Raw genomic sequence first — 23048 nt, forward strand, 5'->3', positions numbered from 1 at the left:
ATGTTTCTAAATGACTTTTGAACTAATATACATTACTATTTGTGAAAATTCCAAGTCTTTTCAGAAAAAACTTAAATATCTTCCAGCACAGTATAAAGTTGAAATTGACTAAAATAAAAGATCAGCACTTGAAAATCAATGATAAATAGATAAGACTTACAAAGCTACATTTGCTAAAGATGAACAACATAAAGAACAACCACATATAAACACCTTACTAGTGTTACTAGTAAATTAACTCTGCCCCTAAATATTTCTCAGAAATCTTAACCAAATAAGCACAAATGTATGCACTAACATAATCTTTCATCTAAATCTTCAAAATACATGTATTAAAAAGAATAATCCAAGCTGAAAACTGAATGATAAAGATACTTTTAAGTAGCCAGGTCCTGTATATAATACCACTGTCTAGTGAGAGTACTTAACCAATGGTTAACGTGACACTTGAACTAGGAGAGGAGCTCTCCTTGTGTCATAATCCCACTGTGTTATCTAGCCCTACAATAGTACAACAAATCTGTTATCCTTAAAAATGATGTTATGTCAATGTAATTCCTTCTATCTTAAGATAGCCATCTTAATCCAGAGGCATTATATTGTACGCCAGGATGATTAAGAATGTCTTTGCCCAAATGATTAAAAAGCTACCAGCATCCATATACAAGTGAAAGATTTCACCCCTATGATAGATCCCTTTGAAAATAACTTTTACATGTATTGGCTCTAATCAAACTCTTCAACATTTACCTCAGATAACCAAACTATATGATGAATAACACCTTTAGTTTCATAATCAGCCACAAAGAGAATGCAATAAACCTATATGTATTCCAGTTCACAGAACAGTCAGCCAACACTGAAAATCTCTCTGCACTTTTAAAGCTGTTGCCAAAGACACCATGTAGGAAAACTGCAGCAACTTTTTCCCTCCCACTCTTTTATCCATTTCCAAAACGAAGAATGGAAACCATCAGCCATCAAATGATATGAAAGGGATAAACCAATTATAAGATCGAGATAAAAAGAATATATACTTGCATCTCGGCAGAAAACAACAGTCACAAATATTATACACATACTTAAGCTGGCATCTTTGCTCTTGGACAAAAATGCAGAAGTTGGCCGAGAAGTTCACAGAGCCATAGATAGAGAGAAGACAGAGGGGGGAATCCTTGTCTCTGTCAGACTACTGTATGTAATCTGTCACTTACAGCACACCCCCAGATCACTGAGTCTCTCAGACTCACCCTGTTTATACCGTCAGTGGATTCATTAGCATTTGTGGTGGCTCAATATTCGTGGTTTCTGTGGGTAGTTCTCATCCATGAATTTCCTTCCTCAACAAAAACAAATTTTGAAAGAGTTTTCTTACTGAAACCAAAAACCAACGCATCCACGAAATTACATCCAAACATATGAGCAAAAATCCCAAATTCCACTAAAATTGGCATCCACAAATTTTATAATGATTCCACAGATATAGATATCTCACTATGCAATTCAACAAATCACCAAATCTGTCTAATTAATACATATACCCCAATCCATAATTAAAAAAAATTACTATCAAGTCTCGATCTCATACTCGCTCTTTATAATATATGATTCATAAAGATATCCCACTAAGCATTTCAACAAATCACCAAGTCTTTCTAATTTATACACCCTGAGTATATATCCAAATCTGTACAATCGAAAAAAAAATTACTATCAAATCTCTTATACTCCCTATGTATAATGTATGAGAGAGATATCCCACAATGCACATTTCAACACATCACCAAGTCTGTCTGATACGTACTCCCTATCCCACTTAAAACAATTTAACAACTCACAAAGTCTCTAATATTCCCCGTGAATATGATAAATCCCATTTTGAACAACTCAAAAAATCACAGTCTCTCCACGTAACACTTTGTGTATATGATACCCCACTCTGCAAATTCAACAGCTTTATAAGGCCCATCCTTAAACATTAAGTGTTTAAAACAACTAATAACTTCCTTTTTTTTCTCTCACAAAATCACCTTATCAATGCATTGAAATGAAAGCAGACTAACAACTTCCTCCATTATTTTAATAACTTTAAATATCCCTGCGCCTGGATCTCCTCCTAAAATTTGGTAATAGTTTATATTAATTACCATTTGACCAATAATTCTGCAACCTTTAGATTATATAGTGTTAGCAATCACGTTTTAGCCTGCTGTGATGGAACAATTCAATACTAGAAACAAGTCCTAGACTTTCTTTCATCCACCACAATAAAACAGTCCACCGTTTTGCGGGCATGATTCTTTCATCAGAAAACCTACGATTACAAACATGTTAAAAACAGTCCCAGGCCATGAGTTTGATCCTAAAAAGCTCAAACAAACAACGAATTCCTAAGCATAAACGCCTCCTGAATGAAGATATTCACAAAAGTCAATGGGAAGAATCTAAAATACACATCACACTGTGATATTACGATTTAGAACAACTAAAAAACATCAATGAAAAAGAAGAAGAGTTAAAAATGTTCACACATGTTCCCATGTAGAACCCCTGCAGTAAGCCAATAATGCTGCGCTTTACAAAAACCATGTTGCATCAATTATTAACTAAGACTAATAGATATTAAAAATTGTAGCATTACTTCTAAGACAAGATGAAAAACTCGCTCTATCCTACTATGAAGACAGAGCTTTCTATGGTTGAACTTTACTACTGCAATTCTCCCTAATTAGACTAATTAGACTCAGACTTCATTCATTAACCTATCGTTAGCTCAGTGCACACACGCAGGTTTGGGATTATTATGCACCCATAATTTGGCACCACAAGCTTAATCAACAAGTTCACTGAACATTTAAGCTCATGATAAAAATTAACATTCCCAATTTTTACTTAAACAAAAGTGTAGCTTCATACTGAATTATTGCTATGATATAGAGCACCATGGAGCACTGGCCTAAAGGCCTCTAGAAAATTACAAAAAGAGTCGAATCACTGGAGGTTAACTAAATGTTTGTTAGAACATGCTGGACTTAGATGTGATCTTTGAAACAATGCATCTAATTAATATAACATGAATTAACAATTCTGATCCTCAACAATGTTCGATTACTCTAAATTATCCAGAATTTTTTTTGATTTTTAATAAATCTTGTCCTCTTAATATTACTCAAAAACATAAAACGATCTGCTTGAAATATAACCATATGTTAACAATTTTACGATGGCAAAAATGAAATGAAATTGGAAATATCCATATTATAAAAGAGAAGTTTACCCTATCCTATATTTTGTTTTTGTTTACATAGATGTGTTTGTAACGCAGTTACATGTTTCATAATCAAACAGATTATCTGATTTAATAACAAAACAATTGACGCATAGTTATCTAGCAAAAAAATTTAGTTGGCGTTTTAACATTCAACTAAAATATTTTCAAGGAACTTAATTATTGACAGTTGTTTCAAAATTTAGAAATTAACTTGTCTAACTCTCTCAATTTTTTATCCAAAGCAATAAAATTCAAGTTATATAGATCATTTGTTATGTATACATGTATATGCTTAAATAACAGAGTGGCTGGCATTTCACACAGATACATTATCAAAAGACGTTCTTGGATTCAAATCTTTAAACACTTGGCAAAAATTTAAACAAAACAATCCAAAAATCTTGTTTAGGTTGTCAACAACCTCTGGGTTCCTTTCTTTGGTAAATAACCCTTTGGTAAATAACCTGACCAACCGTTCAACAACCTGAACTTTGGAGCTGCTGGCCAGTAGTCTGCTGTATATTATAATTCCATATCAAACCAACAGAACAAAATCCCTATAATCTCCCTCGATCACTGCCTCTACTGTTGGACCTCCTCATGTTGGTCATTGAATGAACGACAAAGCAATAACCATCTTCTAAAACTGCTAATGCCATACCATACTATGCCTTTCTCAACAATGGACCACAACTGCAACTTGTTAAACTAACCTCACTGAAATACGGTATCACAAATATTCCAGATTAAAGAATGAAAACCGTTTGAAGCGAAATAACAAAATGTTTGTCTTCAATCCAACTGCGTCTCTCATATCCCATAATATCTATCCTCTAATTGCATCTCCCTTAATCCATCAATAAAAAAAGCAACCTTATTGTGAACGCCAGCATTGCATGGATTGTTCTCTCACAGTATATAAGCCTTTATGATCTTTAAAAACCCTGTCGAGGTAATAACAAAGAAACTTGTACATCATGCGCACAATAAATATGCATTAAAACTTGTATAGTACCCAACAGCTAGTACACATGTCCGGCCATTCAACCCCAAAATGAGCTGTGATCCATTACAACTGAAGGAAATAAGCTTTGTACGTGGCCAAATGCAAGTGATGTAGATGGTAGAAAAGTGTCTAAAAGACAACAATATACTGAAGAGTGGTATGCAACTAGAACCTTAATTACATGATGATAAGCCAGATCAATATGGGTAATATATGTTCCATCGACACAACTGCATATAAAATACCCTTAATAATTCAAATGTTCTAACGTTCAATATTCATTAGCCCCAATCTCTGGATTAAAATGGTAATTCTCCATTGATGCTAAATAATGCTGTCATTTATTCTAGCTGGATAGTAAAATAATTCAAAGAAAGAATTCAGCAATTCATAATGGTTTTTTCTTTCTTTAAATAATTATCCACGTCGCTGGGTAAAGCTGTAAAAGTTCACAGCTTCCTAATATCAATTTGAATTAGCCTCCTCAGAAACATTATTACCAATAAAAAGCAAACGACTCTTTTTCAAAGATTTTCTTGCAGTCTGCAACAGACAAGGGACTATAATTCTATTATTGACTATAGGATGCCTGACCCAGGAGATTATAGAACTCACTCCATCAATCTCTGACTGGTGTAAATCAACCAACTTCATACCCAACATCTTTGCTTAAGCCAAGGGTTTCCAATACACTACTTTGATAAATGTTCAATAACAAGTGTACAGTACCAGAAACCATTATTGGGCTGGCAAAGATTCATACCTTAACACTGGGATTTAAAACCTATCCACAGAAGGTAAACAATTCATAAATGAACTAAATTATGCATAATGGTCTAATTGATTGCAGAGCTAGTTCAATTCTACTATATCAATTCATGGACACATAAACACAGGAATATTATAAATTCAAAGAGGACACACTGAGTTCATATGATACATATAAACCAGAACCATAGCAATTAAACCACAGATGCTTTTGATATATTAGCTTGAGCAAATACGAAAATGTCCCCATGACTCCGAGGACCTGAAAGTTTATAACTTTCCTAGTAAGGATTTCACTGCAATTTAACCTATAAGTTGAAAGGACTATGGAGTTTTAAGTTTCATTAAACTACATGCATAAAATAACATTGTATTTAGATTCTCCCATATAAAATTATGATTAAAAAGCAAAATCTTCAATGTCAAAGTCATCTATGCTATACAATACATCAATGTAAGTGGAAAATTGTAATAGCTTCCATCAACTTCTAAACAGGAAGTTGGTAAATAGATTCCGAATCCAAAATGTCAAGAAAGCACTGCCAAAAAAAAAGTCTCAAAATCTCCAACAGTATTCACTGAACCTGTTATAGTATAATCCAAATACTGTCATAATGGCAACTGTGAATAATCTTATTGGGCGAGACACACACTTCAGTATAAAAAGGTCTCCTGGCACTTAATTATATGCATGATATTTAAAGCTTAAAAATATATATATTTATATACTAAGAAGTTCATATTATTTACACATGGCAGACCCCGAATTAGTGATAATCCTAAAACAATATCAGCAATCTAAGCTGTCGAGTCATAACAAAATATATCAGTTATGGCTGAAGTGACCGAGATATTTAGACAATGGAATCTATAGGAAGCCAAAATAACATGTACCAACTAGTAAACAGTTTGCTGACTGTTTCCCAAAATATTCCTCACAATGTTGTTTATGTTCAAAACTGAGCAGTCAAAAAATAGTTCTACATTTAAAATACCTTAGCCAATTTGTTACAGTTCGATTGAACGGAGTCAATATTCAATATAAATATTCCAGAAAAACACACTTGGGATTTAAACATGAGAGAGAGAGAGAGAGATGATCGAATATCTGCTGAGTTAAGTAGGTGAATGAAAGTATAAGTACAGATACATACTATAGTTATATTAATAATAGAACAAAGTACACTTGAATATAGGGTCAACAATTAAAATAAACAATTATTTAAATAAATAACTACCGGTACATCAGATTTTATTGACTTAATTCATTATCAATTCTAATTTAGCTATGCCATACCAGTTCAAAAAATGTCATTTGATCAGCATGTGTAATTTGGTGATTTTTTTCTCTACCAGTTTCAGAGGACCTACCATTTATACTGCTTTCTATAGATCTACTATTGATTTTCCTGTGCATAGAGAAACTTTTGTAAGGACAGAACAGATCTTTGCCTTTGCAAAAACGAATAAACAAAATTCTAAAAGTTTCAGCGGACCATCCGACGTTGAAGGTGACTATTTTTAGTTCACATTTACTACTTTAATAAAGCATTAAGTTCTTCCTTCTTATATACACGTATATGAAATGTACAGAGGTTAATAGACAGGTGCATTGACAATGCAAAGTCCAATTTTTAAACCTGAAAATTTGTCCTTGAACCAGGTCTTTTATTTGAAGACCTATATATGTAGTTTCTTATGCTTGTCCATGAGGTCTTGAAGTGAGCAACATACATTCTTAGCAAATGAAATTTCTAAGCATAAAAATCCCATTAGCTCCATTTAGATAGCTTGTTGGCAGTCTGGCAGAGTACCTGTACATGTTAAGGGGTACATAAGTCTTGAATGGGACTTTCGGACATGATCAGTTCTGAGTTTCTATAAAAAAAAAACAATCAAGGTTTACACATCAAATCTCATCTTTGGACTTTTTGCAAAAGAATGTAAGAGAAATCTTAATCCTTAGATATTCTGAGAGATAGACAATCCAATGAATCTCTAAGAAATGCTGAAAAGTGTTGGTAATTATTCAACTACCTTGTTTATATGCCTCATGGAAGCATTCCTATCTCCATTTTTTTATATAGTTGTTCATGACTTCAGGCATTGTGATGTAGCTGTTTTGATCTGTTTCATTTATTAACTCGGCTCACGTACCCAACATTATTCCGTTCAATACATTCAAATCCCAGCATGATAATCTCTAACATTACTGTAAATCAAACGATGGTACACACAATGTTTGAATTCAGGACACCAGAGAAACAAAAAACCTATTGATCTGCGAGAAATGGTATTGTTTTTTGAATGTACACAGTAGTTGATTTTGATTGCAAAAACACAATTTAAAGACAACATTCATGCATATCAAATCCAATTCAACCCAAAACCAGTCTTAGTATTTATATCTTTGGGACAAGACAAGGCCTAATTTTGGATATATATATATACGACTTAAATATCACAAAAAAAGTTCAACTGATACACCAACCATGATCTATACAAAGCACATGCTCAATACAAAATGGCTGAATTTTTGCCAGGTATTGCTGAAAGAATGATGCAAAATTCAGTCTATCGTCTTTCTCCCAAATTTCCACTATACTTTTAAAATCTTTAAAAAGAAGTACAGATGTTTGAAAACTACAGATTTTAATATACTGCACATACCACATTATGACTGGAATTTTTTCATACCATCGAAATCATATAGAATCTTGCAAAAACTGGGGATGTCAATATCAAATAATCAGACAGAAAGCGCATCTATTTAAGCCTCCCAGTGACGTTTATATGCAGGTATGGTTGTGAATTATTATCAGAATGGTCTATAAGTGATTGACTGCCAAATGCCCTATGGTATCTGTGTACAGATAGACATCATAATGTTCATATCTTGGATGAAATAAATCTGTGTTATTATTAATACGAGTATCTGAAGAAAAAATATCTTGGCTGCTTCCAAATGGATTAGATAACCGGTAATGCATGCATGATATTGATGATGAATATATGCATGGAGCTTTCAAATTGCATGTTAGTGAAATATACAGACTTAAGAGACAGAGAATAATAAAGGAGTAAAAAAGGACTTTTATCAACAACTATTAAATGATCAAAATTTTATCAAGAAATAAATCATGGCTCTTGAGTTTTTTCAAAGAATTTGAATGCTAAGAGAATCTGTATAATTTCAAATCATATTTTTCCTAAAAACAAACAATCTTAAGGTGATATGGGAGCTAGACCTGTCAATATTAATGTGGATAAAAGTACATCAAAATCCAAATACTTTCACCAGTTGAGAGTTTTCTAAATTTACTATATGTTCCCCAAAAATGTTTTAAATTTTTTTTACAATGGGTAAGAAATATAAAGGACCTGGCAGGAAGATAAAAATGAAGAAAATTATGCTTGATTTAATTTTTTATGTTGGATACAAATTAGGGTAGGTCACAATATGGAGGTGTTTCATACCACCTTAAAATCCATCAGTAGAGAATGTGACATCTAAATTTTGACCTCTGTAGGCATGCTTTCCTTAAAAATTTAGTCTGTTTATTAATCACAATGAATTGGCTGAATACATGTATGAAACTTCAATGCATGTGAGGTTTATTTAAATATCAGATCATTCAGCACACAATTAAAAGTTAAAATTCAAAACTTTGGTCCCATTATTTGGTCATAGTAGACTTTAAAATGGTATTATGTACAAAACTTTCTGCAATTAAAAAAGAAAAATTTTGGTGAGTAAGATGGTCTAGAAACATGGCCATAATTAATGTCAGCCATATCTGGCTGTAACTGAAATTAATCAATTCAATGTTCCTATTCATGAAAACTACCCCTTGCATCTTTATTCATAATACATAAAGCTCCATAATATTCATTATAATTAAACCAAACCAAACCTGGTGGATGAACAGTATTTATATATTTTTATATAAGATGTGTATATAATAAATACCTAATTTGAATTAAAAAAAAACTCCATAGAACTCTACGAACACCCCCCCCCCCCCCAATTCTAGATCTATAACTATCAGAGAGGCTGAGCAATACAAGAGATCCATTGGGAGACCTCCCCCCTCCCCCAACTCTAGCTGTCTAGCTGGCAGACATCCTTAAATAAGCAAACTTGTCTGCGATAAAACATCAAAGTTTTTACAAGTTTTTAATACCTCTGGCTTCAGCATTGAACATTATGGGGTGATCTACATATTGTTCATCACTTATTACAGCATTGTTTGGCCACTTAAGGTACTCCTAAGGTTAAAGTGGCTCCCCTCTTATCTTAATCCAAGTTTCAAGGCCATCAGCATCCTTGTAGCAATGAGAGAAATACAACACATACTTGACACATGTTGGATGATTGTGCAATGTCACAATGTACCAAGTACATGGACACACCCATGGTAATTCTTTCAAAATTTAAATAAAGAGACTGGATGGTCGACAAATTACCTATCAAAACCACCTTAAATTTCTGTAGTACTTATTTTTAGCCATTATAAGCCTCTCATTCAGTGAAGAAAAATCCAAACATTTTGGGTTTAAAATTTATATCTTCAAACAGAGCTCTTTGTCTTAGGGAGATTATTATAGTCTAAAAATGGCAACAACTATTCAGCTCTCTTAATCAAACAACAGAGTATTAAAATGCTGCATCTGTAACTTAATAACAAGGCATGCATTGGTTTCTCACTTAACAACTTTTATTTGTACATTACATTTAGCCTGAACAACATTTTCTTTATTGGAATTTGACCATTAAGTGTCTAGAAAAACAGAAGATAAACTAATAGTGTGTCACATCTGTTGATTGATCGTGTATGCGGTTCTATAAATCTGTGCTTGCAAAAAGTTATCCATGATACTTTATGGTAAAAATAAATCAGTAACGTGATTCAGTTAATATTTGATGCGAAACCCTGACTCATGCATGAATATGATATTTTCATTTTTTCAAATAAATATCAAATCATCTTTTTTCTTACTGGGCTGCCTAAAACTTGACAAAATTAAAACCAATAGCAATAAATATACAGAATAATTAAATCTATCCTAAATCAAACTCAAATGCAATCAAAATTCCTCGCTTCATACTATTTGTAATTTTGCAGCTTCCTCTTTTTGGCTTCTTTAACCATTTTTCCTTCTGTTTAAAATCCAAAAGGATGCACTCTAGACATCCTGTTATAATTGTCATGAGTTTGTGGAAGGGAGGAACCAGAAACTTGAGACAAATAGGTGCAAGAAAGAGACAAAGAGTGGAACCATGTCAGTGAGATTATATACTCAAATGTCAGGGTAATAAAGAACTAAAGGTCAGGGTCAAAACCCTGTATTAAGTAAGACCCATGCACAAAAATGTCCAGAAAAGATGCAGCTAATATAAAGGAGAGGGAGGGATCATATATCTGTGTTAGGACAGCATAAATGTCTGACACAATATATCAATAATTATATAGAGCATATCAACCTTCATATAGTTTTAAGACATATGCAAGGGTCAGCTAGGATCAGTCTTTTAGGGAGAACAGAGGGGTTTCAACCTTTGTAAAAGTCGTGGTCAAAAATTTAGGGGAATGGGGGTGTAGGTTAACAAAGACTTGTTTAAGTCATGGTCGCTCTTATTCCTGGTTGGGGGGCTATCCTTGGTGAACAATTTGTGAGGAGCGTAACCTTGACCTACCTTTGAATTCTGTCCAAGGTTAGGAGGAGGACCAGGGAGGGACCCCCTCCTCTTCCTCTGCTTCTGAATCATCTTCATCACAGCGTTATCATCCATGTCATCATCCTTGAAGTGGATGACCTCATGGTTATCAGGAATCACCTGGAGGGACATCCGCCGTGGGCGGGTCTTATTATCCTTCCCTCCAAAAAATTTCTTCATTGCACAAGACTTTCTTATAAATAGCAATAATAATCCAGACTTGGTTTGAGGGGGGTTAGAAAAAAATAGATCTCTTTCGCAATTTATCACAACACACGTGCAATATTATACATCCTGCATCTGGTTTAAACAGCTCCAGATGGGATTCTTTTCCTGTGGGTATATTATTCAGGTTTTCACATTAAACAATGCCCAACGAATACCGTGTTAGACTTTTCCTTGGTTTCCACAATATAATCCTTATAAGCAGAGTTGCTTCCGACCAATAAATTACTGTTCAGCAATATATCTCTCTGATCTAGAGTACATTGTAATTCTGCACTTAAATATAGGGCCCTCTTGACCTACATTTCTGATCAATTCTTTTTGATGATGCAGTTACGTTTACAACGCAAACTGTTAAATTTGTAAAGTTTTAAATCTCCTCATTCAACACTCGGAGAAAAGGGTTGTTTTTTTCTCTGCTCTGTAATTCCAGCTTTACGATCCCTTGCGTTAAAAAACAGCAAACCAAATGTTCCGAGGAAAAACTATTAATAATTGATTTTGGAAGGACAAGGTAATACCTTAATGCCCAACTAATTAAATCTGGCGTAAAATGCGGGTTAATTTTTGGCAGTTTAAAAGTTTACCGGGCCTGAAGGACCCAAACAATTAAAGTTTATATCCGACGTAATTGGATCCGACAGCTTATAGTGTTGAACGTCTTCCGATAAAATCCAGCTATAGATACTGCGTTTTATCTATTAATCCTTTGCACTCTAGTCTCTGTATACAACTTCTGTACAGGGCCAAGAGACCAGCTTTATCATCAAATATGTTCAGAATCTTTTCAATTGGGCCATAAATTATGACCCCCAAACTAAAAAAAAAATCAATTTCAAATTTTTGTCAACAATAGAATATCCACAGTGGAAACTTCAATACATTACATATCATTCATTCCAATGTAGAACACACCATCCATGTTGACGGAATTCCTAATGCACAGATACTGGTACAACAGCCAAATCAAAGCACAGTGTTGAATTCCTTGTTAATATATTGTGTGACAGGAGTTTTGCAGCAACTAAGAGTGTAATCTTTTAACACCTTGTATCTAGTATCCACGTTTGGTTATCAATACAAACACCTACTTCACACACAATACATTATTTGCCTTTCTTGTTGATGTTATATCAAACTCTTGTCAGTTAAATCCAACAGTATTACAATATGTGTTACACACTTCCTTCCTACTTTAAAACAATTCTACTTCTGCATCAGAAATATCGTTCAAGTTTTGCAAGCCTAACAACAATTATCACAGCGGCCAATGGTGCATAGTTTGCATAATCAACCACTTGTATTGACAGAAGCCAATTGAATACAAGGGTGTAAATATTTCAACTGGTTTGTTTACAGAAGCCAGCCAAGGAAAAAATTGCCCATCATTTGCAATGTTATGCAATAAACGCTCCACATTTGCAGTCCAGGTGGAAATCCAAAAATGAATTCAACCTTTTTCTGCTTCACTTTAAAAATCGTGATTCTGCTGTTGCAAACACAATGATGGTGAAACCTTGATCGAATGATAAAGAATCACCTCACAATGACTGCAGCATCTCACGGTGTAATAATCTTTATTAAGTACCCTTCTCTCCCCGATTCTCTCTTGTCTTTGATCAGCTTGAATTCCAAGAGTCAAGAGTATGAAAAATTGTAGTCTTCGGTCCTAATAACTAAAAGCCCAGTCCTCTCAATCCATTGATTATTGAGCACTTATTGAACACGCATTTCAAAGTCTTTGACGACTTCTATTAAACTGGTTCTCCTAAAAACACATACACATGTATATCGTCAGCTGTCTGCACCAGAAATCCTTATAATAAAAGGCAAAACTTGAACAGTAGGGTGTGTAATGTTGCCAAAGAGAGTTCAGAGACCGTTTTTCCTCTGAGAGTTTGTTTTTTACATATAACCGAGATCTACTCAGGGCAAAGGCAATGAAAGAGGCTTCAGATTGTCAGCTGTCAATACACACTATAGTTTTTTTTTTCTTTTTTGAATTGCATTGAGGAGGTTCACTAAGCAATCGACCCATGGCTGTGCTATAGTCAGGAGCCTATAATAGCTATAGATCTATAAATGCATGAAGGCGTTCCTTGCGAATACTTGCACACGCTGTATATAGAAATCATTGTTCAATTTTGTAAAAACATCCAAAAATAAAATCCTGGGCAAAGAATTTTCCCTATTTAAGTTTGAAAACGTATTGAATTCTCTTCAAATTGAAGTTCTAAGTAAACACTTTTCAAGTTTATTGAAGACACCATTTTTTGTTACTCTGCAAAGACATTTAATTTATTCAAACTTTGCAGGAAATAGGAATAAAGAAAACCACCTCCCTCACAGCTCTTCTATGCAGTATGTAACAAACCTAAAGATCTACCACCTCTATACTCAGTATTCAAAAATGATTTTTTTTTGGGGGGGGGGGGGGGGGGGCCTTCTTAAATATTCTCAATAATGAGGTTTTTTGGTCATCTTGCTGGTTTTTCTGTATTTTTTTCAATATATCGGTTACACTCTTATTTCATCACTGCTGTAAATGGTATATATGTGTGCAAGCTAGAACATCTATTACATAACGATTGCATGCAGTCTACCATTTATTATAGCCAGCCTCAAACACAATCTATCTCTTGTACAGTACAAAAAAAAAAATCATTGATCCAAGAGTCCTAATAGAACAGCTTTCATCCAAATGGGAATCTATTTGTATTAATTTGTTTTCCAATCAACTAATAGATTGTACAATTAATGAAAATTTTTAAAAATTGTGAAAGTTAAAACTGCAGAGCACTGACAGGCATATACTGAGTTTTTTCATGGATGATGAGAGATGGTAGGATATAGTTGTGTTTTGATCAATTAAACAAAAAATGTGGTGATTGTCTTGGCATTGTGACCTTTTTCCTTCAACTTTTTTTATACCATGCACTGACATGGACCAACTGTAGTTTTAGACGGGAAAAAAACCTGTAGTTTGCTGAGAGTTTGTTGACTGATTCGATAGTACATAAAATATTAATCCCTCGAACAAGAAACAGTTCTAATCTGTGCAATTTTCTCAGATATTCAATACAGCTTTAAGTACATATGTCCTGTTGTGTGTCGATTTCCTTCGTTCTACGGAAGTTCTCCCAAGCAACAACATAATACAGCAAGGCAACACAACCAACCCCTCCAAAAATCCGATAATTTCTTATCAGACCGTTACAGTCCAAATTGGAGCAAAATCCATACAATCCAATTCTGCCGATCCATTGAACGTTGAGGAGGTGTATGGATTTTCCATAAATCTTTCACAAAAAAATTATTAGAAGCCACTAAAGAATATCTATAAATGGTCAAATCAATGCTTCACACTTTAGACTTGGGTTTCCAAGAACTGTTTTTACAATTATTTGGGCTTTTGTAATGTGAAAGCACTTAAAAATTTTGCTTTAGAAAAGCTAATTAAAAATAAAATTCAAGAAGCTACATCAAAGCAACAATTAGTTTTTGCCCCTCAGAACCCTTGAATAGTTTCACGACTTCTCTACAGATGTCAAGTAATAAACAATTATAAAGCATTTTTAAAATCATCTTTTTCTAGAGTTGAAGATTACAGCAGCAGTTCGATTGAAAAAAAGTGATAGAAAACTTTTAAAGCAAAAGAGTCATATCAAGAGAGATGTTCAAGATAAGAACCCATAAAACATACTACTATCCATGTGACAGATGTATGCAGAGCGAAATATTTATGACCATATACAATAGTGTTTTCCAGACTATTATATATACAATATCTTTCCATATATCCAGTAATTTTTGCAATGATCTAATTTTTGCTATTTTTGCAATCACTTTTACATTGCAAAATATTTAACGCATCGAAATTTTTTCGCTATTGGAAACTTTTTAAATTGCAAAAACTGACTGACCCACATAAAAAGATTATTCATTTTCACCATTTTTGCAAATTTTGTGATACACGAAAAAAAAAAATTAAGCTCCGACTTCATCTATGTTCTATCCTTTCTCTTTATTGCAGTGACTCTTTCTTCCTCTCTTCTCAAACCACTTATCTCTCAAGGAAACCTATCCTACCAGTAACAGCTAGTACTTGTCCAAATTTGTCAATCTGTAAATAAACTTATAGCACCAAACTGGGCAGCTCTTCTTCTTCTTTTTTTTTATTATGGCTTCAAACTTATATCAATTCTAGAAAAAATATGGCTCCAGAAGCAATGAATCTGATTAGGGCTTCAAATTTAAACCTATTCTTTGCAAAATATAGCCAAGGAGGCAATCTCTGAACTGCAAAAAGTATCACTTTTTCCTCTGTGAAATCCTTCGATTTTAGGGTTCATATTGATATACAGTCAAACCCTGTTATCTCGACCTACATGGGACTGGTTAAAAACTTCGAGATATCCAAGTATTTGAGATATCAGAGGTAAAATACATAAAGAACAAGTGGTCGGGATTTACAAATCACTTCAACACGTCCATTGTATTCGAGATATATATCAGCGTTCAAGATTCCCAAGTTCAACTATACTATGTTATTGCAGGGAATCCTCTTGACCTTCAAGCTGGAATGGCTTTACAATGATTAATTATAATTGACAGGATGCACAATATACAATATTGAGTTCCAGTATTTTTAGCAAGCACGTTGTTCCAGTAAACAAATAGTTAACAAGCCAGGTAAAAACGGCTCAACAGCTCTAGCAAACAAGTACTAGTATGCATTATTGGTTTTTTGTTTTTAGAGATGGCTCTGTTTTTCTGGCACAAATCCCTTAACATGCCACCCCCCCCCCCCCCCCCCCCCCCCCCCGCCATAAATAATCTATAAATACAATTAATCCTGTCTAATGTATTAGGAAACAAAGGAACAAGCTGTCCAGTAGTACAAATTACTTCAACGCCATTACTCAGACAGCACTGATTGCATAATGTGTATTTTAAACCTGACACGATTTGCCTCTGTCAATCCCTATGATCTGCTGATGATCAATAAAGACCAGTGCGGCTTTCTATGAATATGACATAATTGCAGAAAATAGGCAGTGTATCATTTAACTTATTGCATAAGACATTATTTTCAATGGCTGCACTCTGTCATCTTTCGAACTGACTGTATCACCTAACCATTGTACAGTTGTTCATTAATTGATGCTCCTCTGCCAATTAATCACATGTTATTTAGCTCTGATGTCTTTAAGGCACAGACAAAATGATTGTTGCATTATATACCCATTAACATTTTTTTCTTTTTAATTATACCCATAAATGTATATATGGTGTACAAAATTCCATATTTGCAACCAATTACATGTATTAAGTAGTACGTAGATTTTGCTGCACAAGTACACATGCAGTCCGCACGACGTGGGGGGGGTTGAGAGTGTTACTGATTGTGTAGAAATTTCAAGCTAATTAAGAGCACATAGATGACATAATTTTTGTTTTACATAAATCATAAAATCAATATGTAAATTTTTCACGCTCATGTTATGATGTTATGATAGGGACGCATCACTCAACACATAATCAATTTTTTAATGCTGGCTCTATGGTATAATTAATACATAAAATATTGATATGCTTCACATTTCCAAAAATTAAATATTAAAGTGGCAGCAATTTTGTAATATCATTCCACGTGAGGCACTAACAATAGCATGACATAGCATATTCATAATAAAAAAAAATGTTGACAGTTAAATAGCCAGCATTCAGTGCTATAAAAAGGTATGACATGCTGTGATTCTGTATATGCACTAATATTCCCTGACATTAGCTTTATAACGGATAATCATTATTAGTTTAAGGATCATTGGCTCTTAATAAGAGGGATAACTCTAAAATTTATTGATTACTATCAATACTAATCTAAAAGTGACCCTGTCTAATTCTGTCTAAGCTGGTTGTAAGTGCAGGTATTCAATGTCAGTCAAAATTTAGACTAATTTTTAAACAACGTGTATACCCGTAGATCCCTATCAATCAAAATTTTAATTGCCTGTAGACTGTTTTGGGGCTTCAAAAAATGCTGAATGTAAAAAGTTAAGATACTTGTATAGATGGGCATATTAATGAGGCCTGCCAAACGGGGCCTTTAGAATACAAAGATTGTATCTGCATAGCTGACGGCATATATGTCGGCAAGCTCAATAAGCACATGCAATATTCATTAATATACTTAATTCATAATGCTACAGGAGGTCTAGCTCATTTCTGATTTTAAAAAAAAATATGGCTAGTTAGTATGAATAATCCACCTATTTCCATTCTGATAATGACTTTGACCTTTCCAACTTATATACATTTGACCTGATAAAGATTACACAAAGGATAATATTTCTTTTACTTCTTACGATTTTCAAAGGATTTTTTTTACATGTCAAAGAATGAGACAAAAGAGACATAACTCTTATGAGATCTGAAATGTATTGGGGGGGGGGGGGGGGGGGGGGGGGGGGTGAAGTTGGAGTTGTTAAATGCTATATTGTATTTTCTTCTCCAAACCCCAGGATTTGTCATCAATCTGTCTCTCACATTCGGGGTACATGTATATAATTTATACACATTACAGAGACTGCAGTTGTATCAACCAGACTGGTCTAGTCCTTAAATTTCAGTCTAAGAAAGTTGATCATTATAATTTTATGCATTCTATCATCCCAGCTAGACCCCCAGCTCAGAAAATGTTGGAGTTGAATAAGTTCAAAAAGTCCTTTCTGTGTTTCAATAGAAGAATAAGATATATGCCTACATTTAGATTCTCTCAGACATGTATGGAAATTTAAAGGCTAGGAAAATCAACTTGGATTAATTCAATTGGATTTAGAATGTCATTAAATTGTCTGTTTAGTTTTGTAGCTGTAACATGCTGCAACATCATGATGTACATATTAGCTGGCTCTAGTATACACATGTTCCACATGAATATCATGTGAGAAGAAGGTCACACAATTTTCACACAATTTTTAAGGCTAGGGCTTAAAATATCATAACAAATTTATTGCATTAAAGATGGAAATCACTTCTTGTGAGTTTGGCATTTATCATTTACAGGAGAAATTAACATAAGTCTCACTTATTAATGTGAATAAGCAAATCTTAAGGTAAAACTGCTTAAGCAATTTTGACTAGAAGAAACAAAAAACTTTCACCAGCAATCTTAAAGAAGGTCATGTTTTTTGGGTTTTTTTTAAAGTTCGACGAGCTGCAAATCTTTCATTTCTATAGTCATGCATGCTAGTTTAGATATTAGTTAATTAACATTTTTATAAATGCTAAGCAAGGCTTCCAAAAGAATAAAAAAATTTAAGAACAGAGTTACCCCTCTTTAAAGCAAAGAAAAGAAGTTACATGTGAAAAATGCATGAGACCTGGGATGACATAAAAAATTAGCTCGTCATTGAAGCAACCTTAAGATGTCAGCTTTGTTAAGGTCACAGCTAACAAATTACTGTGCTGTGGGCAGTCACTCAGCGCAGCCAAAACTACGTAAACATTTATGACAGTTTCTTGTCAAAATTTAATATATGATGAATTTTTCAAGGCAGTGTATTTTTAAATGCTACTTGCGTAGAAAGCGGTCTTGCTGTAAATCATACGCTTCCGGGAAAGTCTTAGTGTTATAATGTAATGATATCCCAATATGTTCATTACATTATTACAATTTCAATCAATAGAGATTGTAACATGTAAACAAATTTAAGTGGCATGAAAAGAATTCGGAGAAAAAGCTTCATCATTGCTTCCCTATTGCAATTTTCCAAACATTGGGGACAAAATTTTGATATTACACAGAATTTGCAAAATGTAGATACTAAAATATACAAAGCACAACTATATTGGATTACGGTAAGTACATTAGATCAAAGGGAATATTAAGGAGGAAAAGAGACACATGATGAAAATGAACTTTTGGATCCTAATATGCATGCTGAAATCCCTATAGTAGATAATGCACTGGGTAATGAAGGTATCATACTCCAATGACCCCACACAGTTGTCTGTAATTAAGTTATTAAAATTACTCTGTACATTATTGATATGGAAATTTAGTAATGAAAAGGTGGGCACACTGATATTAACTAGAGCATGAATAAACGCTTGATAGATCTGTCATATTGAAAGTTATTCAAGTTATTCAAAGAGTTAAGGTGAAAAAATGCAGTGGTTTATTGATACAAGCAATGCCCATGGGCCACAACGCTCACCTTGGAAGAAGAAGACTTTTTCTGTAAGTAAAAGCAAACCATATGATTGTATACAATATCATTGCTAAATGAAATCTGAAGTTCAAATTCTTAATATTGATTAAATACATGTCAGAAGAATTGTAAATAAACAGCTTTTAGATTTAATCCAATATGTCTAAACTGGTTGGTATAACTTTTCTTTATATAATTCAAACTTTTTATTTACACCACTTATTTTTCATATTAAAGACAAGTTATCAGAAACTTAAATCTCCTCGGAAGTCACTCTAAAAATCATTTAGAACCTTCAGTATCAGTGTAAATTATATATACATGGTTAAATGAAAACAAAAATCCATTCAATGTGGAACAGCCACTGCAGTATACAATCTTATAAATCAGAAAAAAATCTGACAGCATTTTACCCTCACATTCATTACTTAAATTTTTGCACCTGTCTTCTTCAAACATTAAACAGCTATCAATTCAATAACATCAATTTTTTTAACCCACATGTTTAATAGTTTGATAGGCATACAAGAGATACATATCTTATATGGGCCTGATTGTCAGCAAATGTTTATTATTAACCCCTGAAAAATTTACTGACATATTTCTAATCCTATTTTATTCTTAAACAATGTGAGCGGTCAGTATAACCTATTAATAGCAGCAGCTGCGTTTTCTAATCCCTCCAAGGAACCTAGTCAATACATGCAAAATGTCATGGTCATGAAAGAAAAAAGTGACATATATGACTAGTGCAGAGAAATTTCTGCCTAATAGCTATTTGCAATTGCCAATATGGTCTGAAATTTTAAAAAGTTGTGGATAGTCTTGCAAACTTTATGTGTACCATACCCTCCTAGAATTTTCCGCTCACATTTGAGTTTAATGCTGTTAGGTATATAATCATGCTGAATTCATATACTGTTTACAGGGTTATTTACACCATGTGTTACTTTCGCCCTTCTTCACTTGCAAGCAGATCCGCCCCGTCTTGGATTCGCCCAGGCAAAGTTGTGTTTAAGAGAGATAATTTGGAACACAGGAATTTGCCCAGCATTAAATTTATCAACTGATGAAGAGGGCAAAAGGGGACAACATAAAACAAGTGTGAATATTCCCCTCAGTATACAGTATTTTAGGCACTTAAATTTGCTTCAGTGTAACCATAATTGATGACATTCATGTTCAATAACCAGTTTAAAAAAACAACTTATAGAGGGTTTGTTTGGAAATAATGAAGTCACTTAATATAGCCTAGTTTTACTGTTACAGTGTTATTATACTGTTTTCTTTGTTGTTCAGCAAAATCTCCCATTAAGATTTATCATTTAAAGAATCCATTATTTTTAAGTCCCAGCTGACAATAAACTCCTTAATTAAATGATATCTGAGAGTCACAATTCCTGAAATATAACTTCATCAGCTTTTTAGATTCCCAAGATAGAATTAATAAAGCCAACAACAACAAAATCCCATCCAAAATTGAAATTTAACACTTAATTCAGTATTTAACCAATACTCAGCTCCCTTGAAGATAATTGGCAAGAGAGCTAGGGCTCAAATCCCAAATCAAATTGAAATAAACAAAATTTTCCAGTACTGGTATTTAACCAAATATTTTTGGAGACAACTGTCACAAGTAGACTCTTCTGTCGTCATCAACAAGATGTATAATTATTGCTTTGATTGTGATGAATCAATTTCCATTCCCCGTCAACATAATATCCAAATCTAAAAGAAAAGCAATAACTTAACATTCAGGGATTATAACTGTCACTTATAGATTGTTTACATCAACAACAGATGTATCAAAATAGCTCTATTTGTCCTGAATGAACCCTGCATAGCCATCACATGACTACAGATTGCAAACCAAATGCAGAGTCTTCTAACCAGATACATTAAGAACTGGAAAGTTCGCTACGACTGATAATTAACTTTTTGCAGTGGTAGCTGTCAGAGAGAGGATGTTGATCGGTATTACTGTGTTTACAACAAGATCACAAACACTTCCAACCGTCACGTCCCCCAACTGTACGAGACCTGTCACCAAGCATGATGCGGAGGGAAGGTCCAATGTTGTTCAATACTCTTCAATTCTCCTCTCACGGAGTCATTTCCTGAGAGCCACAGAGTTTTCCAGAGAGTTGAAGTTTTAATTATTTCAGAGATAAACGAGACCTAAGAGCACACACAGAAAAGGTTATCTAGTAGAACACAACCGAGCACCAACAGAAGATGTGATTTCTAGCTGTGTCAAAGATCACACGAGTAGAAGAGATTTGAAATGTTCAGTGTTGACTTTATTTGATGATACTGTAGATGCCTTATTTTACGCGAGTACTTAATTCCGTGATTCTACCATTTTCTATCAAATTGCGAGAGCATAAATTTACAAAAGTTCAATTTAAATTTAAATATAATTTCAAAAAGTTTACATTTGTCCCTAAAATAAAGCGAGGGGATGTGCTTCTCCCGATTTTACGTGGATATTAATTCCTTGCATGTAATTAGGAATCTAGAGTACCTTTAAGGTCCTGCCTACGGGTATGTCATTGGTGTTTCTTAAATTTATATCTCACTCTGTTAATAAGGCCAATCAAAGATCATAATAATGAGATTTACTAATATGATGAGCATGGCCTTGAACTTTAGCATTAACCTTTGACCTTGACCTTTGATATGGTTATCAAACACATTAAACTGAGTCAAAACATCAAGATACATGTACTGTTTTACATTATTTTCCCATTAAATTGACAAATCAGATCTAAAAAAAATTCTCCATGGACAAAAACTCTATAAAAACTTCATGCTGGGCTATCTATCATCCAAATAGAAAATACAGTGTACTTAAACTAATACTGTGAAATGCCATATTGCTACAAATTTGAATGAATTATTCAAAATTTGTCAGGTATATTATTCAGACTTTCAGCTTTCTTTTTCAAAGTTTGTATGCTGTGAAGCAATTATGAATGATGGAATGCAATCAATGTCAGCCTAGATCATAAAAAACTGCAAGTCAATAAAAAATGACCTCAGGCGAAACACACTGATTTGATACAGTTCAAATCACATAAAATCCCCATAGACTAATTCAATGACTTTAAAAAGAAACCTGCATTCATCATATGTTTATAACTTACAAGTAATTCCCACAGACCAACCCCAGCTGGTCTCCCCAACAACAAAAAGACCCCATTCAGATATCTATTTGATGTTCTGAGATATAAAAGAAACGGAAAAATTAATGCATTATTTACAAGTAGCATCTCTAGAGCCGTGTTATAATTTTCCTCTTTGTTCACCATATTCAATTATATTTCAATTACTGTCCAATCATCGGGGAAAATTATATACCCTCAGGCCAAATTCTTTTAGAATAGGTCACAATTAATGAATGAAGGGGAAAAAAGTATCCCGAAGATACTTTTGTAACTATAAAAAATAGGGTTAATCAAATTAAATGGAACAGTTTTAGATTCAGGCTTGAATTCCTTACAAACCTAATTCAGTACAAAGTAATTCAAGTCAGACACAGCTAAAACCATTGATTTGGAGATCTTTGAACAGTACGTGGGAAATGGTACCCAACCACAAGTCTTTAATGCACTCATCATTAAGGTTTGTAGGTAGTTAACTAGGTACTCCAGTCATCATCAAGGTTTGTAGGTACTCGTTATCAAGGTTTGTAGCAGGGACATAATATTTCTAATGGTAGTCTAAGACATGGGTTAAATAAACCTAATCAACCTATCCATTATGATTTCAACAATAATAATGCCACAATCCATTTCATATATTTTTTCCAAGATTTAAGATCAACTTTTCTTTTCATTAACT

The 23048-nt window shown here is 33.6% G+C and overlaps 1 protein-coding gene across 8 annotated transcripts in view; it reads right to left on the minus strand.

Annotated features, from left to right (window-relative positions):
• Positions 1 to 23048, minus strand: part of LOC128163149 (5'-AMP-activated protein kinase subunit gamma-1-like) — a 112534-nt gene that overhangs the window by 73618 nt on the left and 15868 nt on the right. For 4 of the 8 annotated variants that reach the window (XM_052826667.1, XM_052826675.1, XM_052826670.1 and 1 more), the window contains exon 2: positions 19212 to 19232. The exons of 2 other annotated variants lie outside the window; for them this stretch is intronic. In XM_052826667.1, coding sequence (XP_052682627.1) covers positions 19212 to 19232 — 21 coding nt within the window. Of the gene's footprint in view, positions 1 to 10743; positions 12908 to 19211; positions 19233 to 23048 lie in introns of those variants that run through there. 2 more of the 8 variants (XM_052826666.1, XM_052826668.1) reach the window with 2 other exon arrangements.

Source organism: Crassostrea angulata, chromosome 9, assembly GCF_025612915.1.
Source record: "Crassostrea angulata isolate pt1a10 chromosome 9, ASM2561291v2, whole genome shotgun sequence".
Classification (NCBI taxonomy): domain Eukaryota; kingdom Metazoa; phylum Mollusca; class Bivalvia; order Ostreida; family Ostreidae; genus Magallana; species Magallana angulata.